Here is a 23620-nt window from a genome sequence, read left to right as displayed (position 1 = left end):
CGAAGTCAATGCACCTAAAGGAGAAGCATCTTTACCCTAAGATCATGTTTATCCTCCTATGTTTTTCTGGGACCTCATCCACCCAGTCACCCAAGTGTGAAGCTTGAGAGACATCCTATATTGGCCCATTTTCTCAGTCTCCAGATGACATCAGCTTTCAAGTCTGGCCACTTCTACCTTGTCAGTGTCTTCAAGCAGTTCCTTCCTCTCCATGCTCCCACCACTGAGGTGGCTTCCTAACTTGTCTCATGCCCTCCGAGTGGCTTAGATTCACCCACCACTGCCAGAACCAGCTTTCTGGTGACCAAGTCAGAATGGCACTGGCCCTTCAGAGCTCACAGCACACGACTTATGAAGCCGTTGCTGATCTTTCCTACTCTGCCACTCTTGCCGTGAACCCTCTGCCCCACCCCTGCAATCACCCTGCGACTCACCTACCTATTTCCCTTCAGCACCGTGCCCCGGTGCCTTTGCACATGCCTTTCTTTCTGCCTGGAAATGAAGACCTAATTGGTTAATAATGGATATTAGGTTCTCCAGTGTTACCCTGTATAGAATTTACCACGTTGTTCTAGGCTACTTACAGGGGTATGTCTTCCACAAGACAGAGGTTTCCTCCGTCCAGGGATCTGTCCTGTTCATCTTTCGTCCCCAGAACCTACTATGGTTTCTGAGACATGGTGGGTGTCCACGGCACAGAATAAACGAACAGAAACAATTTCCTTATTCCGGGTGGGCTCTCTACCTCAGCAGCTGACTTTTCTGGAGACCTGCTCCCTCTGGCTCCTCGGGTTCCCCCGCCTCTCAGGTGATGGGCAGCCGGGTGGCTCGCTGCCTTCGGGCTGGGCTGGGCTGGGCTGGGCTGGGCGGTTGGCCGCGCGCCTGCGCCCTCTGCTGCTCCTCTCGGGGCGCGTCTGTGTGCGAGGGTTCGGAGAGGCTAGGGAGACAGGCGAGGGGTGGGGGGAAGAGTTCAGCCTGAGTCACAGACTTCATTCACTGATTCTCGGCGGCTGGACCGAGGCTGCCTCCTGAGGGGACTCCCAACTACTCTCGCACCTCCAAGGTCCCCACCTCCCGCCGTTCCACTCTCAGCCGAACAGACGGACCGGCTGACTCACGAGTGAGTAGCGGCGGCTCGTGCGCCCCGGCAGCGCGGCGAGCTGTCCCTGGCGGGCCTGTCCTCCTGCGGGTGGTGTGTGTCTGTGTGTGTGCGCGCGCGCGCGCAGGAGGTGTTCCCCAGGGCGCCACGCCGGCCCCGAGAGCCGCCGGCCGGGGTCCGTGTGCCCTTCCGAGGCTGCGCTGCGGTGCGGGTGCCCGCTCCGCAGGGGCTCGGGCGTCCCCGGCGCGGGGAGCGAGTTTGCCGGGATTCCCCGGCTCGGTGCGCGGCAGCCGGTGGGGTTCCCCGGGAAGGCGCCTGGGCAAGGAGGCGGCGGGGAAGCCCCGGCTGTGAGTGGCTGGCGGGCCGGGAATCTGGGAGCGGGGCTGGCACAGCAGAGCCGAGGGAGACGCCGGAGCGGCCGCCCCTGGATCCCAAGCTCTCCGCCTTTCTCCCTTACCCTTCCTCCTTTCTTTTCTCAGCAGCATCACAAAAGCGCGCGGCAGAGTGAAACCCAATGCAGCGAAGTCCGGCTCTTTTCTCCCACCTGGTGCACATCCCCCCGGGCCGGAGGAATGGAGTGGGAGTCCCCGAGATTTGGGGCGCAGGTTTACCCCGGGGACACACCTGTTTTCGGCTCGCGTTGAATTCAAGCAGGGTGCCGGATCGCGCGAGGGGGTTCCGACACAGACACGCCGGTGTGTGTGTGTGTGTGTGTGTGTGTGTGTGTGTGTGTGTGTGAGCGCGCGTGCGCGCACCCGGAGCCCACGCTCGCGGTCTGCGCGGGATGTAAATAGCATACCTCCCTGGCCGCCTGCGAGTGCCAAGCCGGATCCGTGGGCTCCCAGCGCGCTGTGACAACGCGCCGGCATCTCTTTGTTTGGTTGTGGCTTCCCCACCTCTCCGCAATGCAAATTGATTTTCTGTTTCGCTTGACACAGCGCGCTGGGACTTCGTGTGGGCCGCAGCCTCGAACGCTCCTGGTATTTGTAATTGAATAGTTCTCCCCGGCGGCTGGGGGCAGGGGTGTTATTTTTAGTGTTGGGAATAAAGAGGCAAGCACTCTGACCTTTTTGCTGTTGCCTTGGGCTTTGAATACGTGTCTCTGATGGAGAAGACGGATTCACATCCAGTCGCGCACACGTGCCTGCGCACAATTGTGTACACACATTTCTACACACCTAGCTTTCCCCCTTTCTTTTATTTTTAAAAATCGGGAGTGGGAGTGCACAGTGTTTGTAAACCAAAACCAAAACCAAAAAACTTTCCTTTGTTCTTTTGGGCCTTTTCCATTTTGAGTAATGGAGTAGGAGTGCCAAAAGGTTGCAATTAGTTCACTAGAATAAAAGACACTGTCTCTGAGTCAGAGCTGCCAGTTTGATAATTATTAACGTATAAAAGCAGATGCGCTGTTTAAGGCAAAAGGGGCGGGGCGGGGGCAGGTCCACGGTAGACAATGAGGGAGGGTCTCTGCCGACCGCCTGCTGCTTATTGTTCCGGCACTAGAGGCTGCAGCCTGTAGCCGCCTCCTCCTCTAGGGCTTCGCTCCTCTTTCATCCCTCGGTCTCACTTGGGACCTTCCGAGTGCCCCAGCGCTGTCCCCCGGGGCGCCGGGACGCCAGTCCCAGCCGCAGCCGCCCTTCGCTGACCGCCCTCTCTCTGCTTTGCAGGTTGGCAGCTTTGCGCCCGAGGGTGTCGCGAGCCGAGGCGTTGAGGACCGAGCGCCTCTGGCCCAGCCAGCCGGGCGGGATGCGGCGCGGGCTGCAGCGCTAACCGCCCCCACGCTGGGCACTGGGCGTACGCGCTCCGGGCTGCAGGCGGAGCGGCGGCGGCGGCGGCGGCGGCGGCGGCGGCGGCGGAGGGGATGCGCCCGGGACGCGCAAGGCTCCTGCCGCGAGCTGCCAACCCGAGGTGGACCCTAAGGGCTCATCGCAGGACCGCGCGGACCCCTGCCCTCCGGGGCACGCGGCTGAGGAGCCTCGGGGCCGCGTCTGCGGTCAGGATGCTCTGGGCACCTCCCTGCTGGTGAGGATGCCCTACTGCGTGGCTCCGCATCCCCAGCCCCGGTCCCTGGTGGGCACGACTGCCTGGGCCCGGCTTCGGCCCCTCCTGCCGGTGGATGAAAAGGGCCGGAGTCCTTGAGTGCGACCGGCTATCGAATCTGAATTCTACGAGCCATGGAAGGAGGCACTGGGCTGCAGCCCCAGGCGGGAGAGCAGCTGGAGGCCAGCGCCAGAGTAGGAGCGGTCCAAGAGAAGTGCGAACCCGAGACCTTTAGGTCCAAGAGTTTACCCGCCCTGAACAGCGCCTCCTGCAGGCCAGACCTGAATCCTGCCGGAGAAGACTCCAAGCCCGCCTCTGGCCATCAGGAGTTGAAGCCAGGCCCTGGCCCGCGGGCCCCCAGCCCCTCCGTCCCGTCTACTTCGGCAGAGATGGCAGGGCTGGTGGAAAGTCACCACAGGGTGGAAATCGGCAAACCCATATCGGTGTCCTCCACTTTGGCCATGCTCCAGGGCAGAAGGTGCTTCTATGTGGTCCTCACCGATTCCCGCTGTTTCCTGGTTTGCATGTGCTTTCTGACCTTCATCCAGGCGTTAATGGTCTCCGGGTACCTGAGCAGTGTCATCACCACCATCGAAAGGCGCTACAGTCTGAAGAGTTCCGAGTCAGGGCTGCTGGTCAGCTGCTTTGACATCGGGAGCCTGGTGGTGGTAGTGTTCGTCAGCTACTTCGGCGGCCGGGGGCGGCGGCCCCTGTGGCTGGCCGTGGGGGGACTCCTCATTGCCCTGGGGGCCGCCCTTTTCGCTTTACCTCACTTCATCTCGCCCCCCTACCAGATCCAAGAGCTGAACGCCTCGGCGGCCAACTACGGCCTGTGTCAGAATGGCAACTCCTCGGCCACGACGGAGCCTCCCACCTGCCTCAAGGACTCGGGGGGAAACAGTCACTGGGTCTATGTGGCTTTATTCGTTTGCGCGCAGATTCTCATTGGAATGGGCTCCACACCTATTTATACCCTGGGACCAACCTACTTAGACGACAATGTCAAGAAAGAAAATGCATCCTTGTACCTAGGTAAGACTTTCCTCTCAGATAAGCTTGCACTCAAAAATCAAAAGGAAGCACTTTCACATTTTACTGGATGTTGTATATTGTGTATAATATATGGCATTATATCATATATATGCATTAAGCTTCAGTTTATCTTCTTTTTCTTTTTTTTTTGGCCTTAGTGTGGTGTGTTTTCTGTTTGGGAAAGAATCAAATAGTTGAGCGTTCTTTGAACTAATTTTCAGACTCACACTTGTCTTTTCCCAAGTAATACAAACTTTTAACTGTGGGGTGGTGCTTCTCTCTGTTGCTGCCTATCTTTGGAAAAGCTCGAATTTATCAAGCTTATCTTCTCAAAGCTGTCCTTCTAGAAGGGTCAGGAAGGAATAGAAGTAACTGCTGTGTGTGGAATAAGGTTATTTACTACTTTCATCCACAGCTGCTTCTCATTCCTGCCCCCAAGAGCAGAGTTAGTGGAGAACCCAGACTACATGAAACACACTTTATTGACTTCATATCTGTATTCATTACGTATCATCTGCGTCGCTATTTAAAAAAAACTTGAATGATATCGAATGACTAGATTATCTTTATACAGAAGCAACATCACAGGTTGTAAAGTTTATCCAAAACGATTTTTGTTGTTGGTTTGAAGACCCTCAGTTACAGGATATTGGGGGAAACATCATTACTATTTTCTGAAAAGCAGTACTCTTGGACAGTGAAAGGGCAGTGAAAGTGATACTCAATGAAGAGGGCTATGCGTTTTGCTCAGTATGCTGTCCCCAGAATCGGTTACAGAGGGTGTCTGAGCCATTTATAGTCCCCAGTAACTGGCCCAAATGCATCAGGACAAGAGTTTTATAATTTGTTTTTATTATTAAATGTAAGAGAAAGAAATTTCTATTCAGGCAGAGAGGAATAGCTTGCTTGTTACTTTGCCTCCATGTTTTCTAACATTTGTTGTGACAAATTTTCAAACATCCAGGAAAGTTGAAACAACAGTTCAATGAACGTCAGTGTATCCACCACCTAGACTCAATAATTGTTCACTTTATCATATTTACTTTATCAGTTTGTGTGTGTGTATAGAAATATATATATTTTTGGATGGGAGGTTAAGCCCTTTGAAAGTAATTATAGACACCTTTAGGCTTCAGCACATATCTTCTGAAAATAAGGACATTCTTTTACATAACTCAGGAGCTTAAACTTCCTAAGAAAGCTAATAACCATTCCATATGGTCATCAAATTCCAGTCCATATTCAAATTTCCTTAATTGCCCACTCAGTCTTTTTTAGCTATATACATTTTCTTTTTTAAAAAAATTTATTACTGATATTTATTTTTTTAAGTAATTTTAATTAATTAATTAATTTATTTATTGGCTGCGTTGGGTCTTCGTTGCGGGCTTTCTCTAGTTGCGGTAAGCAGGGGCTACTCTTCGTTGTGGTGCACGGGCTTCTCACTGCGGTGACTTCTCTAGTTGCTGAGCATGGGCTCTAGGTGCGTGGGCTTCAGTAGTTGTGGCACATGGGCTCAGTAGTTGTGGCTCGCGGGCTCTAGAGCACAGGCTCTGTAGTTGTGGCGCACGGGCTTAGTTGCTCCGCTGCATGTGGGATCTTCCCGGACCAGGGATCTACCCTGTGTCCCCTGCATTGGCAGGCGGATTCTTAACCACTGTGCCACCAGGGAAGTCTGCTACATACATTTTCAAACCAGGAGCCAGTTGAGATTCATTTATACATTGCATTTGGCTGTTTGCCTTCTTAGCATTTGCTAAACTAGAACAGTGCCTCAACTTTTTTCTTTCTCTACCACATAGACTTTTTGAAGTGACAAGGCTAGTTGATTTGTGGAATGTTCCACATTCTAGATTAATCTGATTATTTCCTCGTGGTGTCACTTACCTTGTTCCTCCATTCCCTATATTTCTTGTAAACCGGGAGTTCAAAGGTGTAATTCGATTTAGGTGAAGCGTTTTCGGCCAGACTACTTCACAGGTGATACTCCGTGTTTTCGATTAGATCCATCTGGCCATTCATTAGTGTTGATGAGTTTAATCACTTAGTTGCGTGGGTGATTGCCAGGTCGTTCCATTGCAAACACACGTTTCTCTCTTTGAAAATAATCAGCAATCTTTAGAGTGACACCTTGACCCTGTAAATATCCCAATTGTTTTCTTTATTCTTACTGATCTTTTCCTCCATTTACTTTGAAAACTCCGGTCTCCCTTCCATCCCGCTTCTAGGTACCACTGACACAAATCTGCTTCATGAAAAACACAGGCAGAGCCCCACGCAAAGAGAGAACATCCACTAGTAAGAGCCCTGAGATTTAACTTTTCTGGTAGTGGTTGCCCATCAAGAATGAAAAGAGCAAGTACGTATTCTGTGCTGAGCACTGTACTCCTTATGGGAAGACCGAAAATGAGACACAATCCCAGCAACTGAGGTGCTTTCAATGTAATGAAGAAATATTTCCAGTTTAAGGTAACAAGCGAAGTGACATGTGAAAGGGGAAGAAAGTTCTACAGATGGGATTTGCTCCCGCCCCCCTCCTCCACCTACCACCTCCTCCTCTCCTTTAGATATTGACTAATAATTGGCTCTTCTGGAAAACATTTTGATGAATGCCTTAGGACACATTCTTTGGGAAACTCATGAGAATTCTGCTTGTTACATGGCTCTGTTTATTACATGGCTCTCAGTAAAAGCTCCAGTGGTTTGAGTACCAGGAATCTTACCTGTATTCTTTGATTTAATGTTCTTAATGGCCTTATGAGATGGGAATTGTTTTCCCTGTTTTATGAATGAGGAAACAAAGGCTCAGAGAATTTAAGTGGCTTGCTGATGGGTGTCAAACCCACGCCTGTCTGACCCCAGAGACCTTGAACTTCCCTCCACGCCGCATGCTTTTCGGCAAGAGGATCTGAAAGTCAACTGAAACCAAAAGACGGGCCACGTTCAGTAGAGTTCTGAATATGGTGCAGAAGGATGCAGAACTGGCCTAAAGGCATCAAAACATGATCAAAACGAGACCATTCTTTAGACCTTTTAAAGCAGCTTTTACAGGTTACCTCCATACAAATTCAAATCAGGGAGACTACTATATTCTTAGAACATGAGCAGTGTTAACCCATTACCACATGGAATTTTTCCTAATAAATAACTGTTATATATCTTTGTTATTTTCTGCAAAACTGCTCTTCTATATTACCTTGTCCACTCCCCACCCTTTTCTTAAGTTTTTGGTCAGTCTTTCTAACTGATGACAACCACAGAAGAAGAAGGGGGAAAAAAAGCAGGTAGCAGATTAATAATTGCAGGCAGGAACAAATATCTGAATTAAAGTAGAAACCATTGAAATGGAATGTAAATGTATAACTTAATCTTTTGAAAGTTCCGGTGTTAACATTCTGGCAGCTTTCAGCGTAGAAGAGATGTGGTCGTAGATGAGATCCAGCGGTCTTTGCACCCATTCAATGCCCTAACTCCTTCTGCAAGGAGAGAGGCTCAGCGTTGACCCGGAGCATAGAGAAAGCTTTGTAGTTATGAAGAAGTAAGGTTAGCAAGTGCATCATGGTTTGTAATTGTATCTCAAGGAGAGAGAGAGAAAGTGTGACCTTTTGCAGGGCAAGAAATTCATGAACCAAACAGGGAAGCAAGAGAGAATGGCTAACCAGGTGGGAAAAGGAAGAAAAAGGATGCTTTTCTAGAATAGAAAGCCACAACTCCGATGGGGTGATTTTCAGGATAGGTGAGGATTGGCAATGGGCCAGCCGTTGGCCAAGTGTGGGGACAGCCACCCCACCTCCCTGGTGTGTCCCCTGTCGGAGTCGGGACAGTGCCTTAGAAAGAGCACGGACGAGGCCGATCTGTATTTTCGTCTGGCTCTACCAGTGACTGGTCAGGAGACAGATCTGATCGTAGACAAATCCCTTAACTTCTCCCAGCCTCCGTCTCCACCTGGGGATTGTTACATTTGTTTCCCGCACGGTAATATTTTGAGGAGCAAATGGGATTACATGTGGGTAAGCACCGGGCCAACTGGAAGCAGCAGCACTTTGCTGTTAGAAGCGAATTCAGACTCATCCTGGAGAGTGGGCAGAGTGAAGAGTGGAAGATATTCTACTCCATCTGAGCACCAAAACCTTTAAACATATCTCTTTACAACTGGGAAAAAGGAAAGAAGCATTATGTAGGAAATTAAAACTTTGTATGGGAAATCACTCCTTAGACATTGTACAGGACAATGTTTTTTTTTTTTAGAAGATGTTGGGGGTAGGAGTTTATTAATTAATTAATTTGTTTTTGCTGTGCTGGGTCTTCGTTTCTGTGCGAGGGCTTTCTCTAGTTGTGGCAAGCGGGGGCCACTCTTCATCGCGGTGCGTGGGCCTCTCACTATCGCGGCCTCTCTTGTTGCGGAGCATGGGCTCCAGACGTGCAGGCTCAGTAGTTGTGGCGCACGGGCCCAGTTGCTCCGTGGCATGTGGGATCCTCCCAGACCTGGTCTTGAACCTGTGTCCCCTGCATTGGCAGGCGGAGTTTTAACCACTGTGCCATCAGGGAAGCCCCATAATCGCACTATTAAATAGACTTACCCATCCAGCCGCCGGCAATGCTGGACCTCAACAGGGTGGCAGCCCTGGGTCTCCCCACGTGACCTGTGGTCGAGGGGTGTGTGTGCAAGACTTGTGCTGAAAAGGAGCAGGGGAAAAGTTTTACGCCCCGTGTGCACACTCACCTCCCAGAGGCAAAGAGGAGGAAATGAGCTGAGCATCCCAGTTTATTTTCAGATTCATTTGTCACGTTAACCCCCTTCTGCTTTCCCGGGGAGGAGCAGTGATGGGGGCGTGAGGTGGGCCAAGAGAGGAAAGATCATGTGAATATACTCTCTTCTGAGACTGCAAACTGGGTATTTATTCTGCTTTAATTTTGCTCATCTTGTTTACAAGGTATTCATCTTTGTAAGCCACATACAGTCCCTTTTGGGAAGTAGGTTCTGTACAAATCATGAATAAATAAAAAAAAAAAATCTCCGCTGGAAACTAATACCAGGGAGAGTGACCGTTAAGGGATTTGAGGCCATGATCCAGGGCGTGTGGAGGAATTATTGGGATGGATGCAGTGCAGAGTGAGGAGAGCTGGGTGTTGGTGGCTCGGCCGCTCCTTGCTAGGATGTTGGTGAGTTTCACATATACCTGGGACAGTTCATCTGTGTCCAAATGAGTACATCTTCTGTACCCTTGACAAGTCCTGAATTTATATCAGCTCCCTGGTTGGTCACCTTTGGCCTCTAAGACAAACTAGTCAGTCTAAGATGCTGACAGATAAACCAACTTCAGATTCTAGCTGAAAAGCAGAAGGGCTTCCTGCATCACTGAGGAAAAGGCAGTGGACGGACAGTGATGTATTCAGCTCACCTGCAAATAACAGGTGAGCTGTTATGTTATGATACATCTTTAACATTGCTATGGATTCTGTTATCTATGTGGTTCGGTCCTTCTGAAGCTTTAAGGTGTGTGTGAGAATCACCAGGGTGTCTTTTCAAAATGCCAATTCTGCTTCTGGAAGTCTGGGGCGGGGCCTGGGATCCTGCATTTCTAATGTGCTCCCAGGTGAGGCCAGAGCTGCTGGTCAAAGGGTCATGTTTTGAGCAACAAGGGTCTAAAGACCATAGACCTTTGACTTTTCTGATCGGTGGAGAGTTTCCCTCTGGGCTTGGGGTTGGATCCACTGTTGGCAAACCAGCTGCTGATTGAGCTTCTATCTCATCAGGAAGAACCCTTCCGTCATTTACTGCATTTGCAAAAGCAAGATGTCAGTTTTGGGTGTATCATAAGCTGTGGCAACTTTTCTGAATTCCATCGTGATCGCTGTTGAGTCCACCGAGAGAGTGGCTTGGGACAAAAGATGTTCATTTTGCTATTAACCAAAGGAAGCACCACTTTCTTTTTGTTCTCACCACCCTGGAGGCTCTGGGCTGATGGGTTTCTCTCTGTTGGTGGAACTCTACACGTTAGAGGTAAATCTGTGACCTCTGCAAACCCAGGTGAGCTCTGAGCTCACCTTATAAGGCCCTTTGGTGGGGGAAAGCAAACAAACCCACACACTTGGCTCTGCTTTTTTTTTAATAAATTTATTTATTTATTTATTTTCGGTTGTGTTGGGTCTGTTGCTGCGCGTAGGCTTTCTCTAGTTGTGGCGAGCGGGGGCTGCTCTTCATTGTGGTGCGTGGGCTTCTCATTGCGGTGGCTTCTCTTGTTGCGGAGCACAGGCTCTAGGCACACGGGCTTCAGTAATTGTGGCACGTGGGCTCAGTAGTTGTGGCTCGTGGGCTCTAGAGCACAGGCTCAGTAGTTGTGGCGCACGGTCTTAGCTGCTCCACGGCATGTGGGATCTTCTCGGACCAGGGCTCGAACCGGTGTCCCCTGCATTGGCAGGTGGATTCTTAACCACTGCACCACTAGGGAAGCCCTTGGGCATCATTTTAAAAAGAAGGAATAGAGATTTTGGAAAAGAAAAATGGAGGCAAAATGGATGTTAGAGTAGGCATTCTAGGAATGAAGGCTTCAGAGAGAAGTGAAGGTGAAGAAACATACCTGGGTGTTTGGATGGTTCTCTTGTGTCTTTTGGGGGAAATATTCGGAAATAGAGACCGTGTGTCCGTGCCAATGTGTTCTGCTGTGTTGGGTACTTCTGCCAGAGCTGGTGCTCTCACCCTGTGTTTTCCGTCTCCCTGATCTAGAGAAAAGAGACAGGGATTCCACCCTATCTCCTGGGTGGTCCTCCTCGTCCAAGACCATTCTCAGTATCCAGGCTCTGTATGTTCTGAACCTCAGCTCCCAGTGGTAAACAGCATAGGTTACGGGTCATTCTAAAATGGTGGTTTTCAACTAGAGGTAATTCCCTCCACTCGCAGTGGACACACTTGTTAATGCCTGGAGTCAACTTTGATTGTCAAAATTCGAAGGGGACCTCGTGGCATTTAGTGATATCTTGGCCTATGTTTCTGCTAAACATCGTACATTGCACAGGACAGATCCCACAACAAGGAATTACTCTACAAAAAACTGTCACTAGTGATGCTTTCAACTTTTTTCATCTTAAGCATTCAAGTTACTATGTTATTTTGTGTTTCTTTTTTTGGCAGTGCCCTGCGGCATGCGTGATCTTAGTTCCCAGACCAGGGATCGAACCTGTGCCCCCTGTAGTGGAAGCGCGGAGCCCTAACCACTGGACCACCAGGGAATGCCCTATTTTGTGTTTCTTATATCTTGGGACTGGAAGTAGAAATCTCTAGGTCACAGAATTAGAAAGCATTGAACACTTGGATGGAGAAGACCCAGGAAGAACCTGTCTTTGTAAATAGGAAAGCCTTCTAGCAAACAAGAGATAGGAAATAGAGATAAACAGTTCATTACTCATTGCTACATATTACCCAGTAGACAGCATAGTATCTATACGATATTATTTTCTTAGTAGATGATGGGAGATACTGTAGTGTGCCATGGTAGATTATTTTTAGTGGGTGTAAAGATATGAAGGGTTTCATGGTTTTTACTGTGACTTCACTTCCCATCAGCTTAAAAGTCTTTTTTTTTTGGCTACACCACGCGGCTTGTGGGATCTTAGTTCCCCAGACAGAGATGGAACCCAGGCTCTTGGCAGTGAAAGCGTGGAGTTGTAACCACTGGACTGCCAGGGAATTCCCTAAAACTTTTTAACCATAGAGATTTTCTAGACATATTTTTGGAGTTGAGACTATTGTAACCCTTGAAGAGGAATGATGTGTGTATGTGTGCGTGACATGTATGTACTAAGGGGAGTGGTATGTCATTTCCCCCTTTATCTGAGCTCTGTTTCAGTGGCGATGGTAAAAGAAAACATCAAGATGAGGAATTCTGGCAAACTATAAAGCAATTAATCAGCATTTTAAAGCAGAACTCACCAGCTAAATAATTGGACCTCAAGAGGAGACGTAGGGTAGATTTAATAAGGCATTTAAGACCTAGAATTTCTCTTAAAAATAAATGAGAGCTTAATTAAATCAAAAGAAAAAGCCTTTGGTTTCATACATGGGGTCTAACAAGGGCTATTTTTTTTTTTTTTTTTTTTTTGCGGTACACGGGCCTCTCACTGTTGTGGCCTCTCCCGTTGCGGAGCACAGGCTCCGGACGCGCAGGGTCAGTGGTCATGGCTCAGGGTCCCAGCCGCTCTGCGGCATGTGGGATCTTCCCGGACCGGGGCACGAACCCGTGTCCCCTGCATCGGCAGGCGGACTCTCAACCACTGCACCACCAGGCAAGCCCAACAAGGGCTATTTTTAACAGCAAATATTTTTGAATGTTTAATGTATGGCAGGCATTGTGCTGAATGCTTTATCATCTTATTTTATCCTCACTCTTATGTGACAGGTACATTTTTTCCCCCTTTTTTTATTGTGGTAAAAAACACATAACATTAAAATTACTCTCAACCATTTTAACTGTACAGTTTAGTAGTGTTCAGTGTATTCCCACTGTTGTGCACTAGATCTCTAATTTGTTTTTCATCTTACAGCACTGACACTTTATACCCACTAAACACTAATTTCCCCTCTCCTCAGCCCTTGGCAACCACCTTTCTACTTTCTGTTTCTGTGGTTTTGACTACTTTAGATACTTACATGAGTGGAATTACACAGTATTTGTCCCTTTGTGACTGGCTTAGTTCACTCAGCATAATGTCCTTGAGGTTCATCTGTGTTGAAGCATGTGACAGAGTTCCTGCATAATATTACACAGTATGTTTATACCATATTTTAAAATCCATTCATCTGTGGATGGACACTTGGGCTGCTTCCACTTCTTGGCTATTGTGAATAATGCTGCTATGAACGTGGGTGTGCAGATATCTCGCTGAGATCCTGATTTAAATACTTCTGGATATATACCCAGAAATAGGATTGCTGGATCATCTGGTGGCTCTATTTTTCATTTCTTGAGGCACATCCCTACTGTTTTCCATAGTGGCTACACCATTTTACATTCCCACCAATAGTGTATAAGGGTTTGAACTTCTCTGCATCCTCACCAACACTTGTTATTTTCTGTTCTTTTGATAGTGGCCATCCTGATGGGTGTGAGTTGATACCTCATTGTAGTCTTGATCTGCATTTCCCTAATGATTAGTGATGTTGAACATCTTTGCATGTGCTTTTTGGCCGTTTGTATATCTTTGGAGAAATGTCTATTTAAGTCCAGTGCCTTTTTTTTTTTTTTTTTTTTTAGTGGTACGCGGGCCTCTCACTGTTGTGGCCTCTCCCGTTGCAGAGCACAGGCTCCGGACGCGCAGGCTCAGCGGCCATGGCTCACGGGCCCAGCCGCTCCGCAGCATGTGGGATCTTCCCGGACCGGGGCACGAACCCATGTCCCCTGCATCGGTAGGCGGACTCTCAACCACTGTGCCACCAGGGAAGCCCCAGTGCCATTTTTTAATCAGATTACTTTTTGTTATTGTTGGCCTGTAGAAAGTCTTCATTTATTCTGGATATCAGACTCATCAGATATATGATTTGCAATTATTTTTCTCCCATTCTGTAGACTGCCTTCTCACTCTGTTGATTGTTTCTTTTAACGTGCAGAAGTTTTTAAGTTTGGTGTAGTCTCATTTGTCTATTTTTTATTTTGTTGTCTGCTTTCGGTGTCATATCCAAGAAATCATTGCCGAATCCAGTGTCTTGAAGTTTTTCCCCTATGTTTTCATCTCGGTAGTTTTAGGCCTGACGTTTAGGTCTTTAATGCAATTTGGGTTAATTTTTGTGTACCGTGTAAGGTAAGGGTCCAACTTCACTCTTCTGCATGTGGATATCCAGTTTCCCAAATCATTTGCTGAAGAGGCTATCCTTTTCCCATTGTGTAGTCTTGGCTTCCTGGTTGAAAATCAGCAGCTACTTTCATTTTTCACATTTTATAGATGAGAAAATCAAGGTTAAGTAATGTGCTCAAGTTCATCTGAAAGGTGGCAAAACCAGCACTCAAGGTCAGTGTTCAAGGCCTGAGCTCTGTTGACATTAGGGGGAGGGGAGGGGAGGGGGAGGGGAGGGGGAGGGGGAGGGGAGGGGGAGGGGAGGGGAGGGGAGGGGAGGGGAGGGGAGGGGAGGGGAGGGGAGGGGAGGGGAGGGGAGGGGGAGGGGAGGGGAGGGGAGGGGGAGGGGAGGGGAGGGGGGGGAGGAAAACGTTTATAAATTTCTGTTGTGACTCTGGCTCAGTTTCTTAATTTTGTTACGTGTGAAGGAGAGGAGGCGGCAAGGTTAGCGGTTTCTTAGATTCCTGTCATCCCTTCAGTTCTTTAGTTCTGTGCCTTGTTCATCCTGGCTGGATATGATCTTGTTCTGGAACTTGGGACTCAGGTCTGGAGAGGAGTCGTAGCCTGTTCTGTTCTCCTTGAGCCATCGGAAGTGAGTCTCTTGGCACTTCCTCCACACCCTGGTGGCTTGAGTGATGTCGCCATGTGACAGTTGTCCCCAGGGAGTCAGACATTCCTTTTACTCCTTTTCCAGGCAGCTGTGTATTACCTGACGGTAAATTCAGACTCTTCTTCCCGTCCTGGGAGTTATGATGGCTTTTGAAACTGTCACCCTGCAAAAATGCTAACCCCTGTTACCTGATATAACCTAGAAAGGCAGGTGCAGGTTACTCTTGCTTAAAAGTAAAAACCATAGTCATGTAATTAATATTTTCAGAAGGATGAAATTACATAATTTGCAAGTGTCTGAAACTGAGTTGTGCAGTTCCTGAGTTTCTAGCATCTGAGAGTTCTTAGCTATAATACTTCAATAATAATAATAATTATGATGATGATAGGTCTTATTTGGTGATTTGGTCTTATTAGGTGTTTTCCTAAGTTTTTGGCCTTGAGTTCTTATGAAGGACATAGAAGTTTTAAGAGGCTTTTTTTTAAAAAGAATGTCTATGTGTGTATAACTGAGTCACTGCTGTACGGCAGAGATTGGTACAACATTGTAAATCAACTATATTTCAGTAAAAAAAAAGATGCTTTTTTTTTTTTAGTGAGAAGAGGGGAGAAATTTAAGTGAACAAGATTGTGTAGTGAATTCTAGGCCTAGCATTCTGGTTGTAAATCAGCTTCTGATCAATGTATAAAGATGGACCAACAATCCTGGTTTGCAAAGTGTCTTTATATTATTGGGTGAAATATATTTGCTGGTATTTTGTCTAGAAATATGCTTATGTCCCTGGTGTTTAATTTCAGCTGGAAGGTAAACCTTTCCTGATTTGAACTGCATTTTCATGGTTTTCCTTTAGGTGGAGGGCAGCAGCAACCTTTAACAAGATGCAAAAATCTTCCTGAGATAAATCTCAAAAGTTTCCTACGAGAAAGACTTGACTAAAAAATATATCTCGGAATAATAATTCTGAAATTTAGTTTTGCTGGTATTTAAGATGTCTCTAGTTATTTCATCCTTGTGAAACTTTCAAAAGAAATTAGTTTTCATTTCTTTAATTAGGATTGATGGAAGGCAGTGATAGCTAAATGCAAGAACGGAAGAGAGATGGATGTGCTGCCTTCCAGTTGCTGGATTCAGTTTCTTGGGTGTGCAGTGTTCTCCTTTATACATTCTTTCTTTCATTTTAGGTCCTAGAGCCATTGTTGTTAGGGAGAGGCTGGGGGACCCTCACATGGGTTCTTACTGGACACTTATTTATTCACTTATATGACATCTCATACCACTTTGGGAATGACTAATTTAGGACTTAAACCTTCCAGGTCATCCAGTCTTGTAGAAATGGTAAACCACATATAGGGACCAATTTGTAATTTGACACAAATTCATCTGTAATTACTGATATAATTTTGACTAAGTTACATAACCTTTCAGGACCTCAGTTTCTTTTTCTGCAAAATAATCCAGTTTGACCACACCAGAAGACTTCTAATCTAATCTATGATGACTTTTTAAAATTTTTTTAAAAGCTTAATTGGGGGGATTCCCTGGTGGCGCAGTGGTTGAGAGTCCGCCTGCCAATGCAGGGGATACGGGTTCGTGCCCCGGTCCGGGAAGATCCCACATGCCGCGGAGCGGCTGGGCCCGTGAGCCATGGCCGCTGAGCCTGCGCGTCCAGAGCCTGTGCTCTGCAGCGGGAGAGGCCACAACAGTGAGAGGCCTGCGTACCGCTAACAAAACAAAACAAAACAAAACAAAACAAAACAAAACAAAAAAGCTTAATTGGGGATTGGAACACTGGAAGAGGAGAGTCACTATCTACTGTATTTCTAAAAATAACCCTAAAAAGGGACTCGTGGGCCTCAAGGAACTTACAGTCTAGTTTGACTATTTGTTTAGCACCATCTGTTCTGGACGATTGAAGATGATCTGTGAGCTGTGTGACCTCTAGTAAGTCACTTGACACCTCTGGGTTTCAGTTTTCGAATTTGGATGGAATTGAATTAGAGCATCTCGAAGGGTCTTCCTGGACTCTACTTTCTGATTTCTTCTGGGCCTACTGTGGCGTAGATCCGGAAGTTAGCATATTCAAGGCAGTTCAGTCTTGTGGTTAAGAGTGTGGCCGCTGGCGCCAGGCTGCCTGGATTCGAATCCCAGCTCTGCCAGGGTGTAACCTGGGGCAGGTTCTGTGGCCTCTCTCTGCTCGATCCCACCTCTCTTAACACTTGGATCATTGTGAGCTAGTTGTGAGTTAATGCGTGTGATGCAGTTAAAACAGGACCTGGCCTGGCACATGGTTAAACACTCCAAGTGGGCTGTCATTATTAAAAACAAATTTCATCCTGTTTGGGAAGAGAGTGGTGTTCGTTTTCATCGTCACTGGCAGGGCACAGCTTCTCCTGTGGCTTTTCTGAACCGGTTGCCTGCACTCACTGCTCCTGCTCAGGTCACCGTGTGTTAGGCTGGCCCTGAGCTGGTGGGAAGAGGTATGTAGTTCCGTGACATCAGGGTTGTTCTTGGCTAGGCGGCACCTCTCCTGGGGGCGTGCATCTCCTCTCCCAAGCCCCATAGTGATGCCTGGACTCTGTGCTTCACTGGGTCTGGAGGGTCATCTCCCCTACGATGTAAAGAGTGACCACAGGGAGAAAGAAGACAAAGCTTTCAGGTTATTAATAGCTTCTAGACGAGATGCTCTTGCTATGGGCTTCAGATAATTATGATGTGAGCTGTTGGCTATAATCAAGTGTAATTGCTAAGGAGCACAGGGAGGGAGCCCGAAACACACATGCTCATGGGCTGTCTTTGTGCTTTTTTCTGTCCTATTCTAGACTTTAAAATCTCTGATCAGGTCTCCAGCCAGCAAGTTCTGGTAACTCCAGAGCCTTTTGTGGTTCCTGGAGTGGGCCTACTGCCACTACCCAGTGACCCTCCTGGGTCTTGGCTTCCTCAGGACCCTTCCTCATGTCTCGGCTCACGTGGTTTATTATAGACGGGAAGGTGGGATGGATTGTGTAAAAGTGCAGAGAGATGATGCCTGGGAAGTACAGAAATGGGCCTGTTTGCTCACCTCCTCTCATGGAGGGCAATCTATGGGCACGTGAAAGTGTGTGTGTGTGTGTGTGTGTGTGTGTGTGTGTGTGTGTGTATTAGACTTGGAGGTGTAGAAGAAAAAACACAGGAGTTGCTTTATACTGTCTCCCAGAAATATGACCTTACCTTGCTGTTGCTAGAGTAGGAATGTTTGCATTTCTTCTACTCTGTCTTTTTTCATGATCAAACGATAGTTTATAGATTATTATCAAAACCTCTTCCTTCTCTCTCGCCCTAGTGAGTTTATTGCCTGGGGCGCCACATTCAGAGTTTGCTTGCACAAAGAAAGGAAGCAAAGGCCTAATGAATTGATTTTTCTGTATTTAATTACACTTACAAAAGATTTTACCTAAAAAGTTGGAAAGGGGTGATGTCCGGAGTAAAGTTTGGATTCACATCAACGAGCCATGTGACTCACGCAGATAACGGTCGCGTTATCAGTATTTGTTATTATTTGGGTTTCTTCTGTCTTTAGGAACTGGCATCAGTTCCTTCTCTATCCACTTTGAAGGCTTTTGGCTACAATAACACCTGGCAAGTGTCTCAGAAAATCTCTGCAGGCTTCACTTCCTACCCTGAATTGTCAACCAGCCCGCTTTGCCCGGGTGCCTCCATTTATGCCCATTGCCTGGCCCCTTGTTTCTTTCACTCTGCTTGGCCCCTGTGGATTTCAGTGGACCATTTCCTTGGATCTTCATCATGACTCCACCAGGATGCTGAGCTTTCGCTCTCTTGGCTGTCTACTGCGGCTTGGCCCGTTCCACTCTGTACAGAGTGCCTACTCCAGCTCTCAAAACCTCCACTGGGGTCTGGGGCACTGAACTCCCTTATCCTGGTGTGGAATTCCGCCATTTAAGCCACAAACGGGTGTTCCACTGTACAAGGCTATAACCCTTGGGAAGGGTTATCTCATGTCTGTAGGTGCTGAACTCACTGGGTAGGCATAGACCAATGTTAACGAGGTTTGTGAATATAAGTTACGGTGTGAGTCAGATACCATTACTGTGTTCCATAATGCACTGTTCTCTTTCTAAAAGGGCCAGATATTTTATCGCTGATTTTATTACCTAATTTGCTATGATTTGCTCTCTCTTTGTATTCTTCTCTTATGAGAGATGTTTGCTGAAATACTTTGTGTAAATATAATTTGAAAAATTCACTTTTTTTTTTAAATTGCCATTGTGTTAACAGGCTCAGTAACTGATTTCCCTTATGACTCCATATAGTCTAAACCTGCTGTTGGGATTAAATGTCACTTCTCCAGGTATAGGACAAATAGGTCAAAGTCTGTGTTAACAAAGTATTACTAGTCCCAAATGGATGGGTTTCTAAATTCATTATTGTTCAAATCAGATTTTAAATGACCAGTTTAGTCATTTCGACATTATTATTGTATTTTTATCCATTTAATTTCCAGAATTTCTTCTTCCTAGATATTCCTTTTGGTTTCCTATAAATTATTTAGTTTAGAACTCATGATATTTTATTCATTAATCTCCCCTCCGTATTCAAGTTTCCATTAAATGTGCTTTTCTTTCTTTCCTGCAAAGGGTTCTTTTACTAACAGTTTTGTGAGGATTTTTTTTTTGGTAGCTAAATAATCTTCCTCTTATAACATGCATTTTTCTTTTTACGAGAGCTAGAATTTATCATGCCAGAGTTTTCGAGTGAACTTTCTTTTTCCCACCTTACATCATGTATATTGTTTCTCTGTTAAATGAATAGAGGGAGTTCAGGGTTTCTACATAAGTCCCCAGTGGCTTATGCTTCTGAGTTGCACAATTGCCTGTCATGCCAAGAAACATGAGACTTTGAGACCCAGGGGCCATCTCTTCGCAAGTTTGATATTAATAATTTGGAATCCAGTTGTAATATTCACTGAGGGAGGCAGCGTGGGAGCGTGGAAAGGGAGTGAAAGTGGAACCTGAGTTTTTGTGCGAGACTTGGTCCTGCCACGTAACCACCATGTGATCTTGGGCCACCCAGCTGCTCTGGTCCATCTCATTGACTTGGGAATAAGAAAGTGATAATTCTCAACAGATCTAGAGATAATTCTTTTTTTTTTAAAAAAATTCAAGTATAGTTGTTTTACAGTGTTTCAGGTGTTCAGCAAGGTGATTCAGTTTCATATATATATATCTGTAGGTATATATTGTTTTGCAGATTCTTTTCCACTATAGGTTATTACAAGATATTGAATATAGTTCCCTGCACTATACAGTAGGTCCTTGCTGTTTATCTGTTTTATATATCATAGTGTGTATCTGTTAATCCCAAATTCCAAATTTATCCCTCCCTGCCCTTTCCCCTTTGGTAACCATGTTTGTTTCCTATGTCTGTGAGTCTATTTCTGTTTTAGTAAGTAAGTTCATTTGTATCATTTTTTTAGATTCCACATGTAAGTTATATTGTACGATATTTGTCTTTGTCTGACTCACTTCACTTAGTATGATAATCTTTAGGTCCATCCACGTTGCTGCAGATGACATTATTTCATTCTTTTGTATGGCTGAGTAATATCCCATTATATATATATTACATAAGAATATTACATCTTCTTGATCCATTCATCTGCTGGTGGATATTTAGGTTGCTTCCATGTCTTGGCTATTACAAATAGTGCTGCTGTGAACACTGGGGTGCATGTACCTTTTCAACTTAGAGTTTTCATCTTTTCTGGATATATGCCCAGGAGTGGGATTGCTGGATCACATGGTAATTCTATTGATATTTTTAGTTTTTTAAGGAACACTCTCCGTAGTGGCTACATTCCCATCAACAGTGTAGGAGGGTTTCTAAAGAGATAACTCTACCCCATGGACATTACACATTGGGCAATAAGATGAAATGAAATAAGTGAATATCGTGTCCTTTCACTCAGCAAAGTTTTATAGTCGCCTACTTTGTGCTAGATGCTGGAACAGCACTGCTTTCACAGGGCTTAGTCTAGGGGAGAAGACAAACAATAAACAAGTAACCAAAAAGTAATTAAAAATCATGGTAAGTGCTAAAAATAGAGGAAACCACAGGGCATTGCATTTGCTGAGGAGGTACTTAAATAGAAATCAAAATCCGTAAGAGGAAACTAAGGCTTAAAGGATATTTGAAAACTGACATGTAAAATGTGACATCAGTCCATCATTCTAGTATCAAAACCCCAGAATAGGATTCTTAAACATGTCTGAACATCGTTATTATCAGAGAAGCATCCTTAACAATGCAGATTCCTAGACCCATCTCTCAGGGTCTAATTTTTTTTTTTTACTCGCCACAAGGCTTGTGGGATCTTAGTTCCCTGACCAGGGATTGAACCTATGCCCCAGCAGTGAAAGCACCGATTTAATAGAACTCTGGTCAGACCCTAGAATCTGTTCCTTTTAAAAATTTCCCAGATGATCCTGTTGGTCTGTCAGGGTTGGAAACTATTCTCCCGGAGAAACTCTAGACAGAACTGATTGTCTTTCAAAGGAATGACTGTGGCTTGGTCTTCTTGTATCTTGCTGGCCATCTGCCATATGTAGCTTCTTACCTCAATCTTCATTTCTGAAACTTCTGTGATATTGGGCCATGGACCTCCCCAACACTGTTTCGGAGCTGGTGCCCATTTCCCAGCACGTGTGTTATTTGGGGGGAACCTCTGAATGCTATTGGGGAGGGAGGTCTGCTTCTGTGCATGTATTGGAATTCTGATGCATAATGTAGTATGTTGAGTAGATTGTTGTGGGTTGTTTTGGAAATCTGAATGCTTTTTGTAACTTTATACCTATGGGAAACATACTGGGAATTCCATGAAAGTAAAGGTTGAGATTCCCTCCCAGCAAAATTCACTGTACTTTCCCCCTCTGCCTAGTTTTAAGATAACATATATAAATATATATATATATGTGTGTGTGTATAATTGAGTGGTTTTAAATATGGAACTAGTACTAGCTTTTATGCTGGGATCCTGAGGTCTAGCAAAGCTCAATTTGAGTCTTGGGGAAAAGGAACCAGGAGCTCCTTCCTCTTTTTTTCTGTCTCTGGGGATTTTCAGGAAAACCAGTAGCAGTTTATTTGAGAACATAGAGCTGCCACTGGGATTTACCCATGAGAGGCTTTTTCAAAAATTTGTTTATTTCAGAAATCCCCCTGTGGTCCAAGCTATATTTTTAAAAGATTGGTTGCTTGCAGTCCAGGAGTTTAGGGGCTCATTTGGTGTGACAAATGACAAATAATCTTTTAGGACACAGCTTGTCCTGAGCAGCGATGCCTAGTAGTCTGGGAGTAGGAACTCAAGTCATATTTTGTGCCCGGTGATTGCTGCCTTTAGGACCACCCAGCCTGAATAATGACGGTCATTCTTTGGTGAGGAGTTAACACATGGTCTCTAAGTGGATTTATCTTTATAAAGCCCTGTGTGACTGTCAGGGCTAACCCTCTCCTTTAATGAAGGAGAACTCACAAACTTCAAGGTTTCTCTGGTAGGAGGACCTTCAGGTGGGGTGAGTAACTTACCAGTAGGACTCTGACGTGTCTGCTTACCTTCCCCCAGGGATGTCTCACTTTCGTTTCTGCATCATTTCCACACTCATCCCAAGGTATAGGGGTGGGCTGGGTGGCCTGCTGTTTGATGTGCTGATAACTATGGAACAGACAACCCACTTCCTTTGTTTTTTTGGGCATACTGAAAGAGGCTGCAGCTCGTAAAAGGCTTCCACAAATCCTGGGAACAACAGGAAAATAAACTCACAAAATACTTGCGGAGCACAGGCTCCACTGCTCCGCGGCATGTGGGATCTTCCCGGACCGGGGCACGAACCCGCGTCCCCTGCATCGGCAGGCAGACTCTCAAGCACTGCGCCACCAGGGAAGCCCAACGTTTTTCTTTATTGAAGAATTTCTTAAAGCCTTCACTCTGCTGATATCCATTAGAAATCTCCAGGAGAGGACTGAGGCATCTAGTCTCTCTCAAACTTGGATGACCAAGAAAACTTTTAACTCCACAGTCATCTCAGAGGCTGGTCTTCTTTGAAACCCATTTGGGAAATCTTGTTCTAGTGAATCTGTCTCCCTCATTTTCCAGCTAAGGAAACCAAGGACCAGAGAAATGAAATGACTTATCCAAAATCATGAAGCTTGGGGCAACATGGGGTGCTGGAAAGGAGCTTGGAGGGGAACCCTGGATATGAGACTTGACTCTAGCACATTGTTAGTGGGGGGCCTGGGCACATCACCCAAATTCTGTGGGTCTTAGTTTCCTCTCTTAAAATGGGGGGGCTGGGACTTCCCTGGTGGTGCAGTGGTTAAGACTCCGCGCTCCCAATGCAGAGGACCTGGTTTCAATCCCTAGTCAAGGAACTAGATCCCACATGCATGCTGCAACTAAGAGTTTGTGTGCCACAACTAAGGGGCTGGCGAGCTGCAACTAAGACCCAGCACAAACAACAAATAAACAAATAAATATTTAGAAATAAAATAAAATGAGGGGGCTGCACTATCTGTTTTCTAATGACTCTGAAGTCATTTTGGGGGAATGGCTCTTGGTTTCATCTTGTTTTTTTTTTTCTTTTTTTTTCCACTTCTGAGTTTGTCTCAGCTAAGTAAGGCAAAATAAAAATATTGGGAGACACATATACATATATTCATCAAATACCACCATTTAGATTCTTTTTTGCTTGCAAATGAATACACTTGCCAGATTAGTAACTAAAATAAAATCTGTCGGAGAATGTACAACTCTACATCATAAAACGTTGGTAAGGAAAATAAGAAATGTATATAAAAAGACTAAGATCTATGGTAATGTACTTTCCTGAGAAATATTTTAACACAGATTTTAATTTTAATGAAATTCATATTTGATTGGAATACAAATGGTAAATCTCCCAACAGGTAAAACGTGCCTTTTTCTTGCGTGCTTTGTGAGGGATTATTGAGGGAATCATAAAAAA

General features: G+C 46.0%; 1 protein-coding gene across 2 annotated transcripts in view; it reads left to right on the top strand.

Moving 5' to 3' along the window:
- The first annotated feature begins 932 nt into the window (after window positions 1–932).
- The window catches only part of SLCO5A1 (solute carrier organic anion transporter family member 5A1), a 130359-nt gene continuing 107671 nt past the window's right edge, over window positions 933–23620 (top strand). Inside the window, exons 1-2 of one of the 2 annotated variants that reach the window (XM_033842946.2) lie at window positions 933–1120; window positions 2767–4171. In XM_033842946.2, the coding sequence (XP_033698837.1) occupies window positions 3274–4171 (898 nt within the window). In that variant the 5' untranslated portion in view covers window positions 933–1120; window positions 2767–3273. The remainder of the gene's footprint in view (window positions 1121–2766; window positions 4172–23620) is intronic. The other variant, XM_033842945.2, reaches the window with a different exon arrangement.

This window comes from Tursiops truncatus, chromosome 17, assembly GCF_011762595.2.
Source record: "Tursiops truncatus isolate mTurTru1 chromosome 17, mTurTru1.mat.Y, whole genome shotgun sequence".
Taxonomy (NCBI): domain Eukaryota; kingdom Metazoa; phylum Chordata; class Mammalia; order Artiodactyla; family Delphinidae; genus Tursiops; species Tursiops truncatus.
The sequence above is the reverse complement of the archived record's forward strand: the minus strand, read 5'-3'. Positions and strand labels throughout refer to the sequence as shown.